General features: G+C 44.0%; 2 protein-coding genes across 2 annotated transcripts; both read right to left on the reverse strand.

Moving 5' to 3' along the window:
• Window positions 1-8204: 8204 nt before the first annotated feature.
• Window positions 8205-15487, reverse strand: cdk13 (cyclin dependent kinase 13; the record flags this gene model as incomplete). The annotated part of the gene is made up of 14 exons (XM_079234042.1): window positions 8205-9155; window positions 9290-9793; window positions 10327-10523; window positions 10611-10742; window positions 10842-10958; window positions 11511-11588; window positions 11697-11798; window positions 12178-12234; window positions 12325-12514; window positions 12631-12801; window positions 13028-13167; window positions 13273-13431; window positions 13536-14093; window positions 14352-15487. 14 exons carry the CDS (start codon window positions 15485-15487, stop codon window positions 8476-8478), a joined length of 4221 nt encoding a protein of 1406 aa, XP_079090168.1. The 3' UTR covers window positions 8205-8475.
• A 4868-nt stretch (window positions 15488-20355) lies between these two features.
• ralaa (v-ral simian leukemia viral oncogene homolog Aa (ras related)) lies at window positions 20356-21378 on the reverse strand (the record flags this gene model as incomplete). The annotated part of the gene is made up of 4 exons (XM_079234351.1): window positions 20356-20478; window positions 20565-20739; window positions 20962-21170; window positions 21265-21378. 4 exons carry the CDS (start codon window positions 21376-21378, stop codon window positions 20356-20358), a joined length of 621 nt encoding a protein of 206 aa, XP_079090477.1.
• Window positions 21379-24841: the final 3463 nt, after the last annotated feature.

The raw sequence follows: 24841 nt of genomic DNA on the forward strand, positions 1-24841 counted from the left end.
GATGTCATCGCCCTTGTGAGCCAAGTGACAAAATGCATGCCCCTTGTTAGCCTGCCGCCCCCGTCTCCATCCTCTGGCAGCGGGGAGGCGGCAGGGGCCGAGGGGTTGTTTTAGTTGAATGTCTCTCTGACACATTGATCCTTAATCTGACTGAGGTTTGTGCAAGTTAGACTCTATGGCCGGGGCTCTGAAATATCAGTAGCCTAACTGTGCTGTGTATTGATGAATCCATGGCGCTGGTCGGGGTGCTGAAGCAGCAGATGGATTTCTAATTGCAACTTTTTTCTCCAAGTCCTAAAAATGAACAGATTGAACAGATCGCCTTGTGTGTGTGTGTGTGTGTGTGTGTGTGTGTGTGTGTGTGTGTGTGTGTGTGTGTGTGTGTGTGTGTGTGTGTGTGTGTGTGTGTGTGTGTGTGTGTGTACCGGGCTGTTGATCTAACTAAAGACACAACTGGGTTGCATGATGGGAAGTGTAATACTAAATCATTGGACTTCCTCTTTATTGTGTAAATGATAATCCCTCTGGAGCAACTTGTTGCTGGTATTTCTTGAAACATGTTTTGCAAGTGGAAGACAAAGTACTACACCAATTTGAGTTATATAATATATATTATATAATATGTAATTGACAGTTTGGCATAAAACAAATACATATTTAGAGGCTAATATTTATTTACATTTTATATGTATTACCACATTGTTCTTTTTTCCTTATGTTTTACCTGTTGGTTTCATGCATAAAATACATATTATAAAAAACAAACATCAGCCAGTATGTATTTAAATTTCTCCCTCCAGCGTGACGGAATATTCCCCAAGCCTTGTCAATCACCATCACTGTTTTAGTATTTCATAATGTTAAACAAGCAGCTGCAAACTGTTTCATTTCTTCCTCGTGACGGGTTCAAGAGCCTTCATGTGAGTGGGAGTTTTCCCTCCAGGTGAATATATGCCTCCTGTGTCTGTCTCTGACAGGTTGTTTGCTCGGGAAGATGTCAGTGGCTCATCTGCAGCAATATTCACTCTGAAATATCACTTAAAACACGGGAACGCTGTGTTTTCCTGCAGAAACCGGTGGAGGCACAAACTGTACTGCACTGTTTGAGCATCTGCTGCGCCTTCCAGTGCAGCATCGAGGTTTTTACAGTACGGCTGAGTGCAGAGTGTGCAGTATTTGGACAAGGCTTAATCTACAGAGCGAGCAGTGAATCATAAATAAGATGTCTTATTGACTTATCGACCTTCTACGCGCATCAAAGTGGTTCCCTGTTTTGTATCCACCCCACCTCTACACACGCCATTTCAATTTGGGCCTCGATAATTCTCTGGATTGCAACTCGCACATTTCACGCTTGATTTCATATTTCTCTCCACATTTGTGGAGAAGCAGTTGTGTTTTTGCTTTCGCAATTTACGTTAATGGCTCCGGCGATTTGTTTTTTGCCACGGTTTTGGACGGGCGTAATAATGTGTGGGAAGTTGCTTTATGAAAACAGTTGTAGCCTTTGTCACAGATCATCCAGCTTTGCTTCACCTTGGGGACGTGAGATTGTAACACCGTCCGCTCTGCAAACAGTATTTACCACAATCCTTTTTTTAAAAGAACATGTAATTACGCAGGGATTATAGAATACAGTTGTTCCAATTAGTGCATGATATTGATTTTACAATAAACATCATATAATCATACAATAAACGCAGCAGCAGAATTCAATGATTTTTAATTGGAAGAGGATGAGTCGATGACCGACGTATACAAATAGAGAGAAGAAGAGAAAATAACATGTAATTACACAGGGATTAAAGAATACACAGTTGTTCCAATTACTGCACAATATTGATTCGTAGCATCAATAAGCAGCAGATCTCCAAAATCACAACCGAGACGCAGCTCATCGACAACTACTGTAACAGAAAATAGAATTCAATGTGTTTTATTTGGAATGAGTCAATAACTGAAGTATACAAATAGAGAAGAAAGAAAAAACATGCAGAAAAGGTACAAACGCGTAAAGAAACAAACGCACAATTAATAAACTCGTCAAAAGGGACGGTCTCGAAAATCGTGACAAATCAAATGACAAAATATGAGTCCAGCTCTTTTCCTTGAGCTGATGACGAACAGCGGGGCGGCCACTTTATTCAAAATGCGAACCACTGTTCAAACACAGACGTGATCAAAGCTGGAATATGCAGCTGTAAAGAGGAGAGAAACAAAATCCCTCTCGGCAAAGAGTTAAATTCATGAGCAGCAATCCCTTCGGCGCTTTAGCTGCTCTGCTCTCACCGACTAATGCTAGCGAATGCTAGCTTTCACATATTGTTGTCGTTGTATTATTTACATTACTGAGTCACCTTTCTGACTTTATGGAAACTCTTAAGTCGTGCTACTGTCACACTGTGTTATCGTCCAGTCAGAGAACCTAATTATGTTTTTTTTAAAGGATCAGACTCAAGAGAATCTTAAATGTCGGAAAATTCAATCCAATCCACAGATGTGCTGTTTAACATAAGTGGCACAATTTCTTAAATATTGTGTCTGTACTGATATACTCGACGAATAAAAATAAAAAATCTCAAACACAAAGCATAAGTGAACAGAGCGGTATTAATTCTGCAGAATAGTTTGCCTGCGTGCGTTGAATTCCAACCGAATTCTCCCAATTGTTGATCTTTTATGTCTGTGTGTGAGTGTGTGTGTGTGTGTGTGTGTGTGAATGACTGAAGATGGAGACAAGATGGCTGCACACGATATCTACACACAACTGTATCCAAGCTGCAGTGTGCTTCTGCTTCAGCAAACTTTTTGAACGAATGCTCTTTCTTAACTTCAGCTCTGATGTGCCCTTCTAAAGGCGCCGTGCACAGACATTTCGGGGGAGCTGTTGCCCTACATGTTGCCCCCCCCCGGCTACTTCGGTCAACTATTATCATTATAAAAACCAGGAGCATTTAAAACCCTTTCAGTATTACTCTGTACCAAACAAACACTTTCCCAAAAGGCAACGGGTCACAATGGGCTCTAAAACGGAAGTGTCTGCGTCTCAAATAGTTCCACCTTGGCTCTATGCCGATGTAAACGCCCGTTACTTCTGTCGCCTAATTGTTGTTGTGTTTTTGCATCTAAAGGCTGCTTGAAACCAGCTGGGATACGGAATTGGGCTCCAGGTTGTTTTTCATCCCCGTCCCGGTGGTCGCCACATCTGGGTGAAGCTGCTGATCTTGAATGTGTGTTGGAATGAGTTTCCATTCCCTTCCCTTCCAGCGGTGGAGCAACGCTGACACGCCTTCCTCTTATACACTCACACCACTCTCTTCCCTGTTTGCTGTTGGCTGACTGGGAAGCTGGAGGCTGGTCTTCGAGACATTCAGCCGAAAACCTGCTCTTTTTTTTTCTTCGTTAAGGCAGCTGTGCATGTTAATTTTCAAGCCATGTGATGATAGAAGCCTAAACATGTGTCCATCATTTGGAGAGTCGGCATCCTACTTTTCATCAGATTGCTCCGACAACAGTCTTCATCACTCTGAATGCATCACTCCTGTTTTTTTCATACACAGTTAGACTAAATAGTATAGGTTTATTAGTAATTAGTAATGCTGTTTTTTCGCTAAATTCTTACTCTATTAGTCTAAGTTTTGCTCCATTCATTTGTTGGTTTTAGTCAGAGACACTGAGGGTGAAATGAAGATATTTAAAACACTTTTGAGGAAAAAGCTGGAGCCCCTGCGCTCAATCAAAGAGCTCAAACAGGCTGTTGCTCAGTGACCTTTGACCCGGCCTCGTGCCACTAAAACAAGTCCGGGGGCGTGAAGGTAGCTGCTGCTGATTGGCAGGGCCTGGCTTCCCTTTCATAATGGCCTACTAGAGCCTGACCTTACATGCCAAAGGTAAAAGTGTGAAAGTGAAGCCGAGCATGACATTTATGGGTCATATCTGCTGTAAATGATTGGAGTGCCCTTTGTCGACATGGTTGTGAGTTAATGGGGATGTCAGGGAGAAGGTGAGGCGGCGTCTCACAGTGGAAGACAGGAAGTGCAGAGATGAACATGTGACGTGCGAATGTTGAGCGAGAACCTTTGTGTTTTTAATTTGGGAGAAATCTAGAGAAGAGAATACCCACGAGTGGCCACCGATAGCCATGGTGACGGACGTTGAGATCAAATACGTGATCGTATCCCTGCTCCCATTGTGTGTGACAAGCTGACAATAAGCGCGGTGAAGGTCAGCGCAGCGTGACCTTTGGGGCGGCGTCGCCTGGCTGCCGAAACGCACGCGGGACCCGACACCCAGCGGCGGGATGGAAAAGCTGCCCTTTCAAACGCCGGCGTGATTGATCGCCTCTGAAGGCTTCACTTCAATATTCGGTAAATCACTATCTCTGAAATTGCACAGTTAATGCGGTCTTTAGAGGAAGGAAAAAGCAAGCGCTCATTAAGAGAGATTAACAGCCTGTAATGTAGTCGCGCTAATGGTTGCTGTTCTACCTGAGCTTAAATACTATGCAGCGGGCGTAATTACTGACACCATGAAAGTTTTCGCTGGGCGTGCGTGTGGAAGACTGCAGCGATGTGGTTTCGCTGCCGCCACTTTTTTGTTTTATTTCACATTTTAATTAAAAACTTCTTTGAACACAACCCCAGGAGGAAATCGCGCAGAAATAAACAAAACATTATCTAAAAATGTCAGCTGTGTGCATTCTCTCGCTCATTCTGTTTCACTCACTACACACACACACACACACACATGAAACAAGGTCTGACCCCTGACTATTAAACAGCCATTAGTTGGGCTGACTCACCTCTTCAAGGAGCAGGAAGGCCCAAGGCGCAGTGATGCACTGTGGGTCGCATTATGGTTCAGCTACCGCAAAATCTCAAAGGTTAATTCAAAGTCAGCGCGTTACTTCCCCGATAAATCATCCTTAACTGCTAATTATTTCCCTCTCCCGTTCCACCGTCAACAGTTAGCGCCGGTAGCGCCTCTTCCTGTCCTCGAGCCACCTTGGAGAAGTAATGCGTTAACAAGCTGGAGTCCAGGTAGGTCTCTGATTAGCCGGATATGATAAGCTTGTGTGGATCATGATGAATTTTGGCTGCGGCCCATTTTCAACAAGGCGTTGAAGAAAGTCCTCCTCCTTCTCCTCCTCCTCCTCCTCCTCCTCCTTCTCCTCCTCCTCCTCCTCCGCTGAAGGCCGATCCACTTGTCAAACATCGCCATCAACCGGCACGTGTCCATATTTTTGGGCTTTGGTTCAAGGGTGGAAAGAGAACCTTTTGTCATAACGTTCGGTTTTGCAAGTTTTATTAAATCAAGTTGATGGATTGAGATGCTTCTGATTTTTTTTTTTTTTTTCAGACTGCTTTCCAGTCCTTTAGCACCACACGGTGCCTCAACTGGGAAGTGCAGTTTTTAGAGTGTGTGTGTGTGTGTATGTGTGTGTGTGTGTGCGTGCTGCAAAACCATGTGTGTTAAAGTTAAGCGTGTGTGGCATTTTGCTGATCCTCACGTTTTTAGAGGTTTAAAGTCAGGCACACAGTTAGGGATTAAATCTATATTATTTAAAAACTTCACCAGTTGAGTGACTTTAAGTGCGTGTGAAGTTTTTGTTTAGGTTTTTTGTTTTCTCTGCTAATGCCAATTCTCCTGCCAGCATGGTTGCTTGTGTGCGACTCATTCACCATCCACCTCAAACATATGTTGATCCCATCTGCATTTGTTTTGTTAACCCTGTCTGACATTTATTAATCCTTTATTAAAGAAGCCAAACAAATAAAACACAAAGTAGAAACATTTACACTGACTTTATTCCCACTCCAGGTTGAATTCCCTTCCACACTTTACTGTGGGAGTCAACCACTTAAAGGTCGGGTGTGTAGGCTTTGGGGTCATGTAGCGCTGAGGCTGCAGATTTGCAACCAGCAGAAACACAAAGGGCCCCATCCAGAGCCAGTGTTAGATGTGTCTGTTCTGGGTCACTGTAAAAACATGGAAGAGGTCCCGACCCTCACTTATTTTCAGAAAAGAAAATGTATTAAATAATAATTGTATTATTTCCTCGATTGTGAACACTTCGTGGCTAACTTTGCTTGCGTACCTGACACAGAGTCATGTGACTGGGCAGGTAGCTCACCTGTACACGGCTTCTCTGACTGAATTTACCAAACACACGGTCTAAAAGCACCTTTCCTGTCTCACTCCCACCTCCTTCAGCTCATCACTTGTGCTCACAGTTTTTTCAGTCACACACACACAAAAGACACCGTGCTGCCAGTCTTTACTGAAGCTGGCGTTCGTTTTCAGCAATCCATCATCCACGCCGTATTAAACACAGACGAGCTCCCCGTCCACGTACCGAAAATTAGCTTCGCAGAACAGAACCCCTCCTGAGATAATCACTTTCTCATCACCAGCAATGTGACGTGCGGGTATGATGGGAAAGACAAAAGGACGGACGAATGATATTCTACATGCAGCTGAGCGATGCTGCTGCCGTTTGTGGCTCCAGTATGGTCAGTGAATCACACTTTGCATACCTTATGTATAGCGTTTAAGGTCCATAAGGCAGCCTTTAGTGATCATTTAAATGGAAATTCTTTGCACTTAGTGTATTGTAATTTAGTGTATTGACGTTGTGGAGCTTTTAAATAGTGATTAAATTGAACCTGTTAGGGAAGGACTTCAATTTCCATCTCTGAGATTGTTTTTTTTCTTCTTTTTACTTTGATAATAATCTGTAATAGCCAGATCTATTTGTATCAAGGTACAAAGACTGATTTACATTATTATTTGTTCCAACGCCATTGATATATCTCTTTGAAGATACACCGCCTGTTTCATAAATTCATCCTTTGAATATCCCCTTTCATTTGAATGTGATGTGCAATGAATGTTTTTCTTTTTTTTTAAAGCAGAATTTATTTGATAAAAGGTGAAAATGGCAAAAAAAAAAAAAAAAAAAAGTTTACTGTCATCCAGAAAAATGCATTTCAAAGTTGCCATTAAGAGGGAGCATCCAGGAGGTCTGGTTTGTGATCTCGGAGAAACTGTTTTCCATTAAGTTCAAAGAATCCAGTTAAAGTGCTTGAAGATTGAGTCCACTGGGAGCTGTCAGCTATTGGAAGGCTTTCTTTCATCCTGGCAGATGAGCTGCTCTGTATCTGTATTCCAGGTTGTGTATAAGTTGTCTGAAACGTGATGCCGTCTCCTTACATCTCCCTTGATAAAAAAATTAATAAAAAAGCCTGGCAGTTTCCTTTTATAAAAAGCTTTCATGTTACAAATACAGCCAAAATGTCTATTTGCATTATATTGACTTACTCGTGGAGCTCGTCATTTTATGAATGGTGCGTATAAAAGTGTCAAGACTAAGCTCCAGTGAAAGAGCGGCTGCCAGCTGAGGTCTGTTGCTTATGAGCGAGACTTACGACCGAGTGCATCGGCCTCTCAGTCGCAGCACTGAATGCCAATCTGCAGCACAAAGCCTATTCCTCTGCAGGTGAGGGCGATATCTGACACGACACTGCCATCCAGTGGCGCGATCTATGAAGTCAGCACATCTACGACTGGTCATGAATATTATTCATAACTGTGAGAACTTCAATAAGAATCCATGTAGTAATTAAATGCAATCATGCGTTGTTGGCATTTCTTTAATAAACATTTGCCAAAGGAAGGGGGACAAAATCATTTCAGTACAAAAAAAAAAAAAGACAGTTTTTTTTTTTTTAAACTTGGGTCGTGTGTTTTTTTGTTTTGTTCGTAATTTTGTACAACACCTATTGGCAAAAAGGCATGTGGAATTTAAAATGAGAAGTGAAGTGAGCTCAGATCACCTGCAGCTGTCCGTGTGCCGCCAGCCGGTCCGGACCCAACGGTCCTTAATCCTCAAATGGCTCCAGAGTGCCGGTACGAAGGCCATCAAGCCAATCAACTGAGCCATCATTGGTTCAACATAATAATGGCCGTAATAAAAAGAGGACACTACATTACTGGTCATAATCCTAATTGTGCAGATAAAGCACACCATCAATTTCCTTTCATAGCTAAAATAGTTTCTGCCTACTTCAGTCAGTAGTGCAAAACATTAATACTAGTCTGCCCTGGAGCAATTACAGAAAGGCTAAAAGGTAGAGATTTAAAATGTACCCGGCCTGATAAATGTACACAGAAAAAAAAAAAAAAAAAAAAAAAAAGGGGTAAAAGTTTAATTTAAAAGACAGCAGAATAGATTACAAAAAAATAGGAAAATGGTATGAGCAAGAAAAGCTCCTCCGGTGTTATTCGGTTGTCCTTTTGCAACGTACTCCACATTCCAGACTGAGGAATACAATGCTTTACACAAATTTAAGTTATTACAAACCGAGTGTGCATCTCCAGATCCCTCTGGTCTGGCCTGAGAGGCTTCGGGCTCAAAACTGAGTCCTCTAACCTTTTGTCCATTGTCACAAACCGCCATTTCCTATTTCCAGTCTTTCAGAAAGGCAGGCCTCGTCCCCTGATTGTTGCCGTCGAGTTCACATGCGGGACAAAGCCGAGGGGGAGAGGCGGAGCCCCCACTTGGGAAGGGGAGCCCCAGGGCTGTCCTGGCGCTGGAGGAGGGCCGCCATCCTTTCTAGCCAAGGCGTGGTTGTACAGGTGGATGGCGCTGGGGTTGGGCTGCCCCTCCACAGGTAGCGGGCTGTGATTGTAGTTAAAGCGGTGGTCCTTGTCCCCGGTGAACACCATGCCGGTGCCTCTGGCGCCCGGGGGGAAGGAGTCCGGGTGGGCCGGGGCCAGAACGCCTGCGGCGGACGAGGAGCCAGCAGCCAGTCCGTGTCCGCTAAACACTTCTCTCAGCGCGTGAGGCGGCAGGCCCCCACCCAACATGTGACCCATGTAGCCGTCTGCAAAGCCTGCAGGAGTGAAAGGCGGCGGAGGCGGATGGATGTAGTCTCCGCCGTATCCGGGCCCCTCTGCAGTGGGGAGAGGTGGGTAGTCTGGCTCTGGGGGTCTCCCGCCATCAACTCCACCTGCAGACGCAATAGGTGGAGCGTGGCCAGTCTTGGGTTCAGGTGGAGGCTGCCGGTAGTCCAGGTCAGCATGTGGAGGCGGCTCGGGAGGCTCAGGCGGTCTCTGGTTCGGGGGCAGGATGGACACACTACCCACTTCAGACACTGAAAGACAGAAATTACAGCATTATAATTGTTTTCCTTCTTACTATTAAGACTTGTTTGTCTGCTGCTGTAATGTGAATGTCCCTGCTTCTTATCCAAGTCTCACAGAACAGATCAAACAGAGGAAGGGTTACCTGGAGAGACCGGGCTGGGCTCTGGAGGCTGTTTGACCTCTGGAGGTAGATGGTGCCCCCCGGGTGGTGCTGGTCCTGCAGGGTTGGTACCCTCCGCCCCTTCCCCACCATCACTCGGCTCATGCCTCGGCGCCTGCTGCGCCTGGAGGAGCTGGGCCAGCAGCATCGTCATGGCTGTCTGCGTGGCAGCTGCGGCCTCTCCTTCTGGATTACCCGACGGCGCAGACATGGGGGGCGAGGGAGGCTTGGGCATCGGGGGTGTGCGGGGCACGCCTGCGGGGGCGGCAGGCTGGGGGGGCTTCGCTGGAGCGGGTTGAAGGGGAGGCTCTGCTGGGTCGGTGGGCGCCAGGACTTTGGAGAGCTGCTGTAATGTTTCCTGATTGACCTTTGAGCCCATGGACTGGACAAGCTGGGCCGTGCTGACGGAGCTCTTGGGCTGGCCGAGGAAGTTCAGGAGGACCGCCAGCTGCTCCTGGGTTAGCTGGGAGTGCGGCCCCTTTGGGTCTGTAAGGAGACAGAAGATTCACTCAGATGCATTCTTAACTATGGGAAAATACATCTGGTATGATATATAATCTCTCGGTTTATTTATTAGCCTTTTCTGGAGCTTTTGACTGTATCTAAGATTCAATAAAAAGCTGTAAATGCAATGGGTCGCAATGGTTAGAGAGAGTTCTTTTAATGCCGACTAAAATGATAAATTATCCTGAAAACAAGTTTGACGAGTCATGTGTGCGAAGAGAGGAGCTGACTAAATAAGCTTGTTTGGTGTGTTATTTATACACATAACCTCCAAAGAAGCATGAGCACCAGAGCATATGGGAAAGAAAGATCAACAGAGCTGCAAACCAGCCAAGCTTGTATGACCTTCAAGACTGATCAATAAGTACAAAGTAAACTCCAGTTCTACTTGTTTTGGAAGCATTGCATCATTCTCAAGTTATGCGTCATTAGCGCAGCACCTTTCATACAAGTGCAGGAGTTGTTTTTTTCAGCCAGTAGCTGACAAGCTAAGTACAAACGGTAGTTAAACTCACCCAGCAGCGTAGAAGCAGCCGAATTCTGAGCTTTAATACCTCCGGGAGCAGGGAAGCCCTGAGGGGTGTTACTGCGGCTGTCGTCGAGGCCCAGCTCTTTGCGGGGCGCCTTGGGGGCCGCCGCTTCCTCTGGCATCTGCTTCTGCCGCCGGCGTTTCTTACTCCACAGCTCGTGACAGTCCTGCCACAGTGGAAGACTGGAGAGAAGGAAACAGTTAACATGGGAATCCTGGTGATAAAAGCGAAGGATAAACCCGGCGCATGCAACATGAAGTCAAACGTACTCTGGCGGGGGCATCTTGTCCGGGTCCACGTCCTTGAGGAACTCGCTGCCCAGCGCTTGTTCGGCCGTACAGCGCTTGCTGGGGTCCAAGTTTAACATGTGGTCAAACAGGTCCAGGGCAGACGGAGGGATGCTGGGCGACAACAGACACACGCGATTTCAGTATAATGCACTGCTACAGGGCCAAATCTTCATAAAAATAATCACTTAGACGACATAGAGATGAACTTACAAAGCAAACTCCTCCCGTAGCCGTCTCCTGTACTGTTTCTTTGGTTTCATAGTGTTGAAGAAGGGAAGTTTGATTACATCTGGCCAGACAGCAGGACAGGGGCTGCCGCATATCCGGCTAAAAGACAGAAATGTATTTGATTTACCGGAACGCAGCGATGAGTGGACCGAATAGGCTTCTTGCGTATCTCAAAATTACTTTGTGACAACACCCAGAAAACTGGCCTGACTTGTTGCTTTAATTTGAAAAATAAATAAATATATATATATATTTTCGCTCCTCCTTCACGGAAGAACAGTTAAGAAAACCAAGGCAGCTGTATTGCTTTCATTTTATACCGTGCAAAGCTCACAGCGGAAAAAAAGATCTGTACGAACGTTCAGGGTTTCCCCAGCAGAGGCGGACTGCCTCCTCTAGATTAATCACAACCTTCAACTTTCCTCTAACGAGGCCAGTCATAAGAAAACGAGTGACGCCCGCTAAGCAAAACACATGTTGTGTAGCTGCTTTATGGTCGATTGAGGCGATCAGTGGAAAAAATAATAATTGAGAAACGCCTTCTCTTCCTGTTTTAGAAAGCTGAAACCCATCCTCACTTAGTAGTCACCAGTCAAGAGTTCACAACTGGGTCTGAATTCCAAACATGAACCTGATTTAGACTAAACTCACCTGATAAGCTCTAACTGGGCAAGCTCCTGATTTGCTTGAAAGATTGGTTTCTTTGTGAACAGTTCTCCAAGAATGCATCTGAGAGAGACAAACCAAGATACAGCTCATTATAAATAACAAAAACAATAACAACTGGGCGGATAATTAAGTGACAACACGTAAACGTGAAGAGAGTCACGTTCTTACCCGCAGCTCCACACATCAATAGCCGGTGTGTACCTCTCTTCTCCCAGAAGTAGCTCTGGGGGGCGGTACCATAGTGTAATCACCTTATTGGTGTATGGACGACTGAAAAGGAGAACAAAAGACACGTATTGTTACCGTTATCGCACACAAGAGGGGAAATAATTGCGAAGGCGACACAGCTTAACACTGTGTCTGAACGGTCTCCCTGACAACCTAAGGGCAACTCAGACACTCAACTCTTAAGACTGGCCTAAAAACCTTTTTATTCAGGAAGGCATTTTTTTACCTCGAGTTAATTTGTCAGCTATTACATTCTTATTTTTATGGGTTGCTTTAACTGTTTTAATCTGTTGTATTTGTTTTTACTGTATGTGTGGCACTCAGATTCTTTTGGAAGAGTGCGATAAAAATGAAATGCATTATTATTATCATTATCATCAACAGGTGTGGTGTATATCTACTAAGAACATCGGAGACTCACCTCTCTTCAGAGTTATAAAGCCGAGCAAGACCAAAGTCTGCGAGTTTGATTTGACCTCTGAATAGGGAGAAAAACAAATCAATGTAGTCGAGAAAAAGAAAGAGTGACTGCAATAAAACAAACTGATGCGAAACACTGAGGACTCACTTGTTATTGAGCAGAATATTGGAGCACTTGATGTCTCTGTGCAGGAAGTTCTTCTTGTGGCAGTAGTCGAGGCCCTCCAGCAGCTGTCGCATGAATGACTTGATGTGGCTCTCGTTGAAATGGACCAAGCCCGACTCCAGCAAACCCATCAGGTCGTGGTCCATGTATTCGAATACAAGATAGAAAGCGCCTGAGATGAGAGAATAAAGATCGAGTCATCAAAAAAAAAAAAAAAAAAGGGGGCCCGGTGTTAAACATACCAACATGTGTGGCAGGATCATAGAGCCGTAAAAAAACCTAACATACCTTTATCATTCTTGAAATCCAGAGCATCCTCCTTGTCTGTAACGATCTCCTTCATGTTTATGATGCTCTTGTGGTTCAGTTGTCGCAAAATCTTAATCTCTCTGATGGCAGTGATTGGGAAGCCCTCCTTTTCGTTGTCCAGCCGAACTTTCTTCAAAGCCACCATTTCAGCTATGAAACAAAAGAAAGAACAGCGTGTCGAGACTTCATCGTGAGCTGGTCTCACCCTAAACGGATGCTTTTGTGATCACTTGCATTTCCAACAGCACATTTGAAATAGGAGATGAGCATCGTCAGCAACCTTAATTTCACCTCTAAAGAACACTGAGAATGGATCCATTTCTACAATGTTGATGTGGAGCAACACGATGAACACAATTATCTTCTTAACACTCACCGGTGTCTTTGTCTTTAGCTTTGTAAACCTGCCCGTAGGTGCCTTCCCCTGTGATTCCAATAATCTCAAATTTATCCACACAGCGTTTGCCCCAATCTATCTCGGTTTCCTTAATCTCGCCGTGTCTTGGGCCACAGATTCTGGAAAATACAAGGAAAAATATTTCAGTGAAAGCAAAGTGAACATACAACAAAATCTATCGACATATGAAAAGATGACATAGTACCAAATGCAGCGTAACATACTTTGGTCTTCGGCGAAGAGTTTGGGACTTTTTGTCGTCGGGTGGGCTGCGCGGGGAAGACGTGCCGCCAGGAAGTGCAGGGGGGAGGGGCAAGTCGGAAAGAAGCTGACGGGCCTTTCTCTCCAACTTCTTCTTTCCTGAGAGCAAGCTGTCCTTCAAGCTGATAGTGGAAAAATGCAGGAGATACAGAGAGAAGGGAGTAAGTCTCGACAATTAACAATAAATAAGAATTCTAGGTCAATTGGCAAAACAACACAGCCATACCTTTCTGCTTTATTCATGTGCTCAAGAACCGCTAGAGGCAACGGTAGGGATGATAGAGTAGAGATGAGTGGACCCATGGCTCGCTCCTTGTCTTTGCTCTGACCAGCGACTGGTGTTTTCCTTTTGTCCCGATGTACAGAATCATCTTTCCCCTTTCCATCTCTGCTGGTCGGGTGCTCGGTGGTCCTCTTGGCCGACCTGTCAGAGGGGGACTGGGGCAGGCTCGATGTGGGGGTTCTGGGACCTTTCTCTGGTTGCGGTGGAGAGGGAGGGCGGCCCTTTCTGGGTGCATGATTGGACTTAGGGCTGGGTTGATGAGCAGATGCGGGACCCTTGGTTGGAGTAGATGTGCTGCTGGAGTTCTTGGCCTTGGCCGCTGCTTCTGCAGCTTTAGCCTTTTTCTGCTTACTTAGTTCAGCAGCAAGGCTGGTTTTGAAGGTGAGCGTGCTTGGCGAGAGGCTAGAGGGGCGACTGCGGGAGCGAGAGTGGCGATGGCGGCTACGAGAGCGTGAATGTCTCGATGAATATGGACTTCTGCTACGTGATCGAGCAGATCGCCTGGAAAGAAAAATGACATGGACACCATTTTAGATTTCATTTCAACTTTACAAACTTCATGTGACCGTTTTATTTGCTTGCACAAGTAGAAAATCTAGTGGATATCTAAATATGAAGACATAAAATATAAAGCCAAGGTCACATGTCAAGGACAGTCCGGTCAAAGGTTTTGGCCCATATTAATAGAAAACATAAGGCCTCAATCAATACAAAGGTTACATAAAAACACAGTCTCCCATTAGCTTTGTAGGAACTAACCTGACATCTGGACTATGGCTCGGGGACTTTCTGTATGGACTTCGTGATCTCCTGCGGTTTCCATAAGGACTTGCACCAAACTCTCCCTGTTCAAACGGACTGTGTCGGCCATAACTCGGGGACCTGCGCCAGTTCGCTGGGCTCGTTGGAGATCGCTTCCTTTTGTTGCTGGAGTATGAACTGGGTGACTTGGATGCACCATATGCCCCATACGCATCTCCATCCCGGCTGTAATATGTGGAACTGGGAGAGTGTCTTTTGTTCCCATAGGTTGGACTTCTTCTCGATATTTGCTGGTTATAACCACCAGGGGACTGGTAGCTATGTGAATAAGACGTCCCATAGGGACTTTCTGCTTTGAGACCAGGACTTCTCTTGTATGCCCTGGGGTCTTCCCGCTCATCTCTGTAAGATTGTGGAGCATCTCTGTATGCAGAGGGTGTCTCTTTATCAGATCTTGTTGTACTTTTCGGCTTTTTTGAATCCTTCTTATCTGCAGATTGCAAGGACTGGGATGAAGATGTCCTTTTGCCATTTCTGTCATTGCTCCTTGTAGTGTCTCTGGGATTTTTAGAGCCACCTAGGCTACCTCCACTACCACCTCCAGCTCCACTCCTAACTTTCGAGGAGTCTTTCTCGCGGCTCTGGCGGTCCTTCTTCCTGCTCGGCTCCTTCTCTTGCTTGCTCCTCTCGGATGGTCCTCGTGTTTTCTCGTCTTTGCTGACGCACAGCGCCTCCCGGTCTCTCGGGTGACTTCTCTGCGGGGAAGCCGGTCCATTATAGTCGCCGATGTCCCCGTCGCTGAGTCGGTCCAGCTTAGGAGAGGGGCTGCCAGAAAATCGCTCCGACTGGGAGCTCACGTCATCATACTCTACCAATGTCCGAAGTTCGGCGTCTTTGTCAAACGTGCCCTTTCGGTCAGGGTCTCCTGTTGCACCCGCAGGCCACGCGTCTCTCCCCTTGGTCGGCCTGCGTTTCTTCCTCCGAGAAGCCGACAACCGCCTCTTCTCACGGTGTCTGTCTCGCGGAGCAGGAGCACCGCTCCCCGGTTTACTGCGCCTGTCCTGCCTGTTAGCATTTCTCTGAGCAGAGGGGCTCCGACCCCGACCCTCGCGCAGCACCTCTGAATTAGGCATTTATCTACAAAATAAACCCCAGAGCCACGTTGAGAATAAATCAGTATGTTTATATTGATATACTTAAACTATGTTCCCTGTGGTGTCGTGGAACTAAACATTGGGCTGGTAGTGTCACGTTGACAGGCTAGTTAGCTAACAGCACATTCACAATTAAAGACTAGCTAGCTAGGTTAGCTAAATCAAAAAGCTTAACATTAGCATTACAAAGCTAGCTCGTATCAGATTCAAGAAAAGTCAGTTATGGTAGTTATTTCATGACACTTGGCGTATGTAGATTCCGCCACATAAAATCCACAATAAGACGTTTAGTTATATAGCCAGTTGGTACTCAACCGTTGTACTCCAGGACGGAAATCTCTCCGTTTCGCTAGCTAATGGTTTAGCCAGCTAGCCTCCAATAGCTAACCGTGTCCGGCTAGACAGTCGCATTCCACTTCATGTTCAAAGGCCCAAAGCCCCTATACATTTAAAATCCAGTTCTCCTGTACCGCTGCCGTTCATGCAAGCATGTAAATCCATTAACCAGATCTGGTTAAAGTCGAAGTAAAACAACTCCGTCTTCGCTCCACAAACTTCTCCTCGCCTCCCATCGCACTCTGTGCAACAAGGAAGTGAATAGCACGCGAGTTAGCCAGCTAGCGCCAGTTAGCTTCCCTTTCTCCTTGCGAGGAGTTCAATGCAACTCAATTCAAGATGCGATACAACAATGCTGTGGGAAGAAAACACGGGACTGCGTATCTCGCCGGGTCGTTGCTCAGCGGCCGCGTGGTCCAGAAGTAGCGAACGTGTTTCCGGGCAAAATGGCTCCACTATTCCTTGGATTTATTTCAAAAACATATTGTAACTTTGTTCGCCGTGTGTGGCTAGCGGTACTCTTCGCCAGGGCCCAGACAGCTTTCAAACTACAGGCCTTGTGCGTCGGTGTGAACCAATGATACCCGTATGCGTAATCCAGATAAGCGGTTACGTCACCGCCAAGGGAAACCCCTACTTTCAAAACAAATTAAACGTTTTGAAATGATGAATCGATTATATGAAATAACCACATACGAGATAATTGGGAAATGTGCTTTACATACATTAATTTAGGCAAATATTTAATTTTATTCTTTCATAAACATCAAATGCTAGATAAGATACGTTCAAAACAAGTGAACAAATAAGATTTAAGAGAAAGTGACATTGAGATTTAATTATTGAAAGTATTACTGGTATTGCAAACAATGAAAACATATACTAACATCTCCCCTATTGCCATTTATTTGCTTAAACAATTGTACACCTGTTTTTAGAAACTGTAATATATTCCCTCATTTTCTGGACAACATGTTTGTATTAAATGTGGACACGTTAGCAATTTTATACTGACTTTGCTTTGATTAAAATATGTTCACAGTAGTCTGCATTATGCTCTAAAAGCTATTTCCCACTGTTATAAACCATTATAGGCAAACACCAACTACTAAACAAGGCTGTACTAGTACTAGTGCTAGTGCATCAATTTTTCCCATTGTCCTCCATGACATTGGCATAACTGAGCTTTCCAAGGACCATAAATGCAGCACAAAGAATCAGTGTGATTGTGTAAACACATAGCCTATATATATATAGTCAGGTGGTCTGTGATTGCATCTGTGCATTATATAGTTTTAGAATTACAGTAAAACATATCAGAGACTTCACAGTAACTAATGGTATACAAATCTTTAGATTCACCTTCACCTGATCGATGGAAAAGGTCGGGTTGTGCAGGTGGTGGCTTTCATTTGGCGTATTCACAGAAATATGAGCAGTGTGCAAAGTCCCAGAGGAGGCCTCTGCCCGCTCAGTGTAATAACTCAAGTTGAATCATGAATCTTCACACAACGAATAACTGAATACATTTGGAAAATGTTATTAGTAATGTCCCCTTTAATTGCCATTTCCAAGTAACTCACAAAAAAATAAATAATTGAAATGTAAGCGTCACCTCTTGCATTCACAAACAGACCGGCTACATTAGTGGTTATGTTCAAAATAAATAAACATAAAGGAGACATTTAATTGATGGCATACATCCAACCATATACATTGATATCTACTCATTATTTCCAAGGGTACTTATATAAAAAGGCAAAACAAGATATTCCAATACCCCGTAGGACAGTTTGCTCATAGCTTTCACACAAACATCTGTTTTAGTATCACCACTTAAATCCCACTGAAAACATTTCGGCCATATTAACATGAAGACAAAGACAAAATAATTCGGAATGTTTGCTTCTAAAAAGTACTGAAAGAAGAATCAGAATGTTATAAGCATATGTTATCAGAGTAAACAAGCACTATGGTGGTAGCTTCTGCAATACCCAACGATGAAGACACGCAGCAGTTAGTGTAATGGCGTTAAGCGGAGGAAGGGACGCCGTGACAGACTGGGATTCTTACTCTGTGCGTCACTGTCTGCGCCCGTCACTTTGCCCTTCAGGTGCGTTTCTATCACGGTACGGTGTACTGGAGGTTAGCCCTTAAAACATATGCCTGCTTTCTGAACATTCTGATGCCACGCGTTCCCAACATTTAGGGTTCCAGTCGCAGGTCTTTAAACTCTAAATCTCTCTACGATGTGCTTTTCAGTTGACACGAAATGCCACGGACATTCTTTTGCATTTCTCTTCTTTTTTTTGTACAATTAATATGACAAACAAAGCCTGTAATCAAAACCAGGAGTTATTTAGTGCTAATTTAACAACTCAGAGAATCAATGAGACAATGTTTTCAAATATAAAAGCAGCTGTTCTGTGGTCAGATCTCTCAACAGCGTTAAAGCTTAAATGCTTCTACTGCACTTGCTGACACTGGTTTGAATAGTCTCCACGTTTTATAATCTCTTCCTATTTGCAATTACAACAATCACTTTTTGTTTTGCATAGACTCTCCAGTGTTGGGCATCCTATTGGTTGAGGAAATCCTTTTATGGAAATGGCGAGCCGTCGCTGTTGGCAACGCACACACACATTTACTCTTTAAACTGGATCAAAATGAAGCGTGGCAACAACCTCAGGATAGTGGTCACACTTTGACGATACAAATAAGTTAGTTTAAACAAGTTAAAAGACAAAAAAAGTGGCTCAGTCATGAAGGGGAACTAAGAGAACGGAGGGGCAGACTTCACAGTGGGTTTTGGTCTATGCAATTTAACTGCTTATCAAGTAGAGCATTTTATTCTCATTTTATCTTTTTTTTTTTTACACTGCTATAACCCTCACCTGCCTGTAAAATTACTACACAAGGAAACCAACAGCCCAGATATATCATCGAGATGTTGAATACCGGGAGGCCTTGCACAAAAGTTAAACAAAGTAGAATGTCAATGACCTTCAAACCCTGCGCATCACTGGCAGGCTAAGACTACAGGCAAACAGGATGGGCATAGGGGAGGGGGGGGCGGGGGTATTCACATTCACAATGGACAGAGAGGCAACAGTGATGCACTGTACACGAATGTCTAATTCGTCCCATAACCTTGCATTTCATTCCCCGGCTGTTCACATTTAAATTTCCTCAACTTTGGCCTCCTTCTGTACAAAGATAGACTTCACACAACCGGTGCAGCGTTTCCCTTCGACGCTCGCTTCAGCAAGTTGTCATTCACTTCCAGTAAATAAGTGGGCACTTGTTTGTACTAGCTAGCATACTTCTTTGGTGTATGAGAGCAACTTATTTTTTTCGGACAGGTACCACCCCACTTATATCAAGTCTGCATTCATTTTTGATATTGTTTGCCTTCAAATTTAACTATCCATTGATTAATTCCCACTTAAGTCCCTATTAATAAATACATTTAAGCATATGGAAAAGACAGGATTAAAAAGTCAGAGCCAGAAAAAGTTAAATTGGCAAAAAAAAGTCTTTACACGACTGTAAGCAATTTATACGATCAACTTTGTGATGTATTTAAAAACAACAGGTAAAGGATATAGTGTTATGGAATCGCCTTTCTTTAGGAGCACCAGGGATTCCTTTAAATTGCAGGAAAATAAAAAAGGCAATGAAAGTCGTTGGCCAAATGAGGTAAAACTCCTGAAATGCTAGAATTGAAAAAAGTTCAAGTGTTGCAAAATCCCTCACAGATTCAGGGGGAGACGATCGATGTGGTTTGTGCATTTGAGAGGACTCAACAAAGTGACGCGAAGGGGAGAGAAGAAGGAAGCATGAGTGCACTTATATCTTATAGTTGACATGATAGAGGACAAGAAAAGGAAGAAAAAGTTTGACTCTGCGGATAAAAAATTATTAAGTGTTCATAACCGAACCATGTAGAAGAATTGAGGTGTAAAATGTCCGCTCTTAGTAACGATCTTTTCAATTAAAATGCTTCACAAAGTCACCAGTGCAACCTACATTTCCTTGGTGGCACTTGAGGAATTCTGGCTTGACACGACACCGAGTCTGTTCACTTACATTTCGGACCCAACTTCCCCGTTTAAACCTTGGCTTTGACACTCGTCTCTTTTCTTTAAAACTGCACAGCTGTCTGACTATAATCGTACACGTCAAACTTTAAGACGAAAGGTTCTGTAACCTTTTGGGGCTTAGACTCTTGTCAAGCTTATAGGGCCTAAATCAAACACCATCCATGTATTACACTCTGTAATGTGGTCAGAGTAAAAGAGAGAGAATACATTAATTATTTGGAGTGTCAGCACATAAAAAGTTAGAGCTATAAATGGTGTATGGGGTGCCGCCTTACTACTTCCTGACACACGGTCAGATGTCCTGTTAGCTCAGGAACGGAAAGTCATGGTCAGGTATGGGCACAAAATAAATGCAAAAGTCTGAGAAATGTATATGTACATCAGCAGCAATCCTGCTCTCGTTTACCACTATAAAATACAGCATCTCTCTCGAATTCGCTTGGCCAAACTTTTACTTTTCTTCTTCCCATTCTTCTCTTTGCTGTCCTCCATTTTCCTCGCCCGGATCTCTCTCATCAGGTCAAAGAACACCTGTTAAAATAAATAAAAATTACATAAACACAAAAAGTCTCCGTTTGCACAATTCCAATGACGTAAACGTAGCTAGTTGAACGTACCTTGTCGACATTGGCGCGGGTTTTAGCAGAAGTCTCCACATAGCACACGCCCCACTGCTCGGCTCGGGCCTTCGCCTCGTCGGCGCTGACCTGCCGTCGGTCGTCCAAATCTGACTTGTTTCCAACTAAGAGAAAGGGCACGTTCTCGTCCTCCTTCACTCGCAGAATCTGCTCTCTGCAAAAAGAAGAAGAAAACCCCCCGGATGTAAATAAAAAGACTACTGCCTGCTAAAGTGAATGAGGTAGAATTGTAATGCCTCCAATGATGTTCCATAATGTCAAAACAACAAAAGTATATTCCCTGTGCATTTTAGGAGGGGGGAATACATAATGGTCACCGTCATTAAAGTCTAATAAATGCCAAACTCTCTCAATGAAACATGGTGTGCTACCGGACCTGAAGTCGACTGTTGCTGCAAACGATTCCAGTTCTGTGATGGAGAACACGCAAAGGAAACCCTCGCCGCTGCGGAAGTAGTTATCTCGGATGGCTGCATAGTCCTCTTGTCCAGCTGTGTCAAGGATGTCAATCTGCACCTCCTCCCCGTCCAGCACCACTTTCTTCCTGTAACTGTCTGCCTTGGTGGGCTCATAGTCTTCAACAAACTACAAGAGGGAGAAAAAAAAAAAACACATGTATGTGAACAACGGTGGTCAATTTGTGCAAATAGGTGAAACTTTCCGGCTTCGAGTTGCTCACCTCATCATACATGAACTGGAGCGTGAGGGCTGACTTGCCCACCCCTCCACTGCCCACCATTATCACTTTGTGAAGGGCCAGAGAGTTCTGCCCTTTTGGCTTAGCAGCTGCCATGGCTCTATCTGCCGAGAGATCCGAGTGTGAAAGGTAGAAGGTTCAAGGTGAAGGGAAGGATTGGGAAATGAAGGCCGTAAAACCCAGCTGCAACAAAAAGTGCCGAATGATGATTCCTGGGGAAAGAAAAAAAGAACTCAGAAGGCGTTTCATCATCATTTACGAGGCTCTAGATTCCATTTCTGCAATTAGATTGCGAAGCCATCACTCTGTCTCACAGCAATAAAATAAAACCAGGAGAAATTACACTGCTAATGTAACATTAGTGCAGGGGAATATTCTCTGTTCCTGGTTAATACTACAGCAATATGAAATATCTTAATGAGCACCGGCACTAGATTGATGCCTTAAAAAAAAAAAAAACTGCTTTATAATATATGTTTTTCATTATCGCGCCTCCCTGCAGAAAGATTATGTCCCTTAATGTAGCTTTTAGTGCATACTTCTGCTTTACTTTTTCTTTGCTTCTTACTTTTATTTAGGGAAGAAAAAGTCATATAAATAGATTTCATTACAGGAAATAAATGATACTCAGGCAGTGTTTCACCATACAATATGCAGATATGATGTGGATGATCCAAACTAAAAAAATATATCTGCATGAAAATAAACGTTTGCAAAAAGGCCTGCAAGAAAAGTGCATTCAGTCATTCATAGATCAACAAAAATAAGAAGCTGCCTTGTGAATGCAATGATATTGTTGCAGCCAACTTTCACTTGCTGGACATCAGAAACCACCACACATAATTTTGCAAATCTGTGGGGAAATACTGCTTTGAGCTAAATGTGAACAACATTGCTGAAACATGGATAAGTAGACTAACTACTATAAATCATGACAAACAGTAAGCCCATTCCTCTAACCCAAGAGGACCCTGTGAAAACCATTCAGCAAAGAAATATAAATATATATGTTTTTAAAAGCTTCTGGGTAACATATGGCAGTAGTACCCAAACTTTGACAGGCCTGGATGAAATGTGGCATATGCCAAAGCCATTTAGTGGTCAGTTCCCCCATACTGGGCAGTCCCAGAAGACTCTGGGAAAACCATGAAGTGTGTGTTAATGCTCTTTCCCGATCACAGGCCACACAGACCTCTCTGGGGAGCAGGGATATAAAGATGGGAGTGCAGCCAGCAGGTCATTATACAGATGAACAAAAAAGGGTGTATGCACTAAGTCAACACTACGATGCAGCACAGGAGGAAATGTCCTTTTACTTTAACTATGTAACTTAAATCCACTCCCCACGCCACAGTAAGGAACTAGTTATACCTTTACTACGTCGTCTGTGGACCCATATCCATCCGTGTTTCTGTGCGTCATCATAACCGCTTAACAAATGCACAACTCATGAAATTGGCTCAATAACGGTAATTAACACAGGTGCGTCAACACCACAATAAGGTCGTCTGTACTGTCACCTCGTTCTTACAACAACAGACAGCCTGAAATCAACACGCAATACTCGTGTATATATAAATCATTTCAACTTATTAGCAAGTCAGCTGGTGACGACAAGCAGGTGAACTAGCTAGCAGGTCGACTACATTAAAAGGGGGGGGGGGGGCGACGGTGCTAACAAGCTAACTAACCGCCGAAGATGGTTAACGCATCTGGACGATAATTAACGGTTGACGGGGTTCAACGTGAAAGGTAGCGACTCAGATAACGCATTAAACACACACGTTCTTAAAATCGGTTACCCAGCAACAGATGTTCGGTCGATCCTCGCGAGCCACAGCTAAGGGTGGCCACACAGGCAAAAAAAAAAAAAAAGATTAAAAAAAGGCTAGCAACCGATAACGAGCAGCTAATCACAAATAAATGATGCAACGTAAAAAATAAAATACATAGAAAGAGAGCAAACGTGACGTTACAATGCGCAGCATTCGTGTTAATAATACCACGTACCGGTAAATGTAGACAGCGTTCACCTCGGTGCGTCGTTTGGACTGAGCTAGCTGCCCGTTAGCTCATGGTTAGCTCCCTGGCTAACTCCCGTTGACTTAGCGTTAGCAGCGGTCTGACGGCACGTCCTGTGGGCTCGGCTCCGTCTGACAACGCCCGGCCGGCTGAGAGAACCAGACACTACTCGGCTCACTTTTTGTGTGTGTGTGTGTGTGTGAAAATGTGTGTGTGTGTGTGTGTGTGTGTGTGTGTATGAATGTGTGTGTGAATGTAAACACCAATTTCTCACTAATAAAAACACATTGCCGACCAGGTTTTTTTGTATTTTATATAATGACGTGATTCCGAAATCAGTTTGCAGCTTGGTTTGCACATTACATACCATGTTTGAGTGCAAGATAATTGATAAATTGGATAATCCGTATAACTGTTGGCACGTTTTTTCAGGTGGAGACTAGTGTTAAATCCGCAAGAGTGACTTTCAGGAGCAAGGTAATGTTGGTTTAAAACGTTTTTATATAAATTTTAAACGAAGAACAAACTTTATCGTTCAAAATCAAACTGCATGCTACTTTAAAATGGAATAAAAGGTTATATTACAAATGTAAGGGTGTGGATGCTGTAGTTTTTAACTACTGTTTTCTCTCTTTTTGTATGCTTTAGTCATGGAGTCCAGAATCGCCAAGCTGCACTTAAAATTTGCAGAGAAAACATGGCATGAAACCTTTCAGCTTGTCCGAAGATGCATGGTAAAAAAAATACACATGAACACTACCTTTTTGTTTTCTTCAGCATGTTAGTTTAAATACCACAGTGCAATTCATGGAGATCACATAAAAGTCCTCCTTATTTGGAGGTATGTCCCTGTGTTAGCTGTATGCCGGGGAAGGGGGTGGTTGCTTAAATACAAGTTATTAGACTTGTTACTGGATGGCTTCTCTTAGTATGATGCTGTGCTGCAAATCAGGAACTGGTGTGGTAATGCACTGGGAATGAGGTCATCTAACCCGCAACACACTACGTCTTTGTTGTTGGATCAGTTTGTGCACTGATGGTATTTTGGATTCACTTCAACCACTCGCTATATAGTCGAGAGCCTTATTCAAACAAAACAAGTTGTTTTTTTGGGGTTGCCTTCTGGAATTGGCTTTGTTTCTGTAATATGTTTGATACTGTCTTGTCTTTGGCAAGACAATCACCATTTGTTCTTTGGAAGATGCTCCATTTGCAGATGTGTCAGGCTCCAAGATGAGGGCCAAACACGCAAAGCTTCACAAATTCTCACGTCTTCTCCACTCCAACAAAAGGCTGCTAAGTGTAATGTGTATTTAGTGCTACGATAATAACGTGTATGCTTGAGGCTGTGAGAGGGTGTGTTTGTTTTCTTTAGATTTGTCATGGGTGGAGCGGCAGGATAGATACTACTTTTGGATTAATACAAAGTGGAGCTTGGCAGTGGTCAGTCTCTGGAGTCTCATAAAGAAACGTGATTAGCTGGTGGTCTGAAGTGATGTGTGGTCCAGAGGGGGGATAAGGCAGCTGGGGCTAGTCA

The sequence above is a fragment of the Taurulus bubalis genome (assembly GCF_910589615.1).
Source record: "Taurulus bubalis genome assembly, chromosome: 18".
NCBI lineage: Eukaryota > Metazoa > Chordata > Actinopteri > Perciformes > Cottidae > Taurulus > Taurulus bubalis.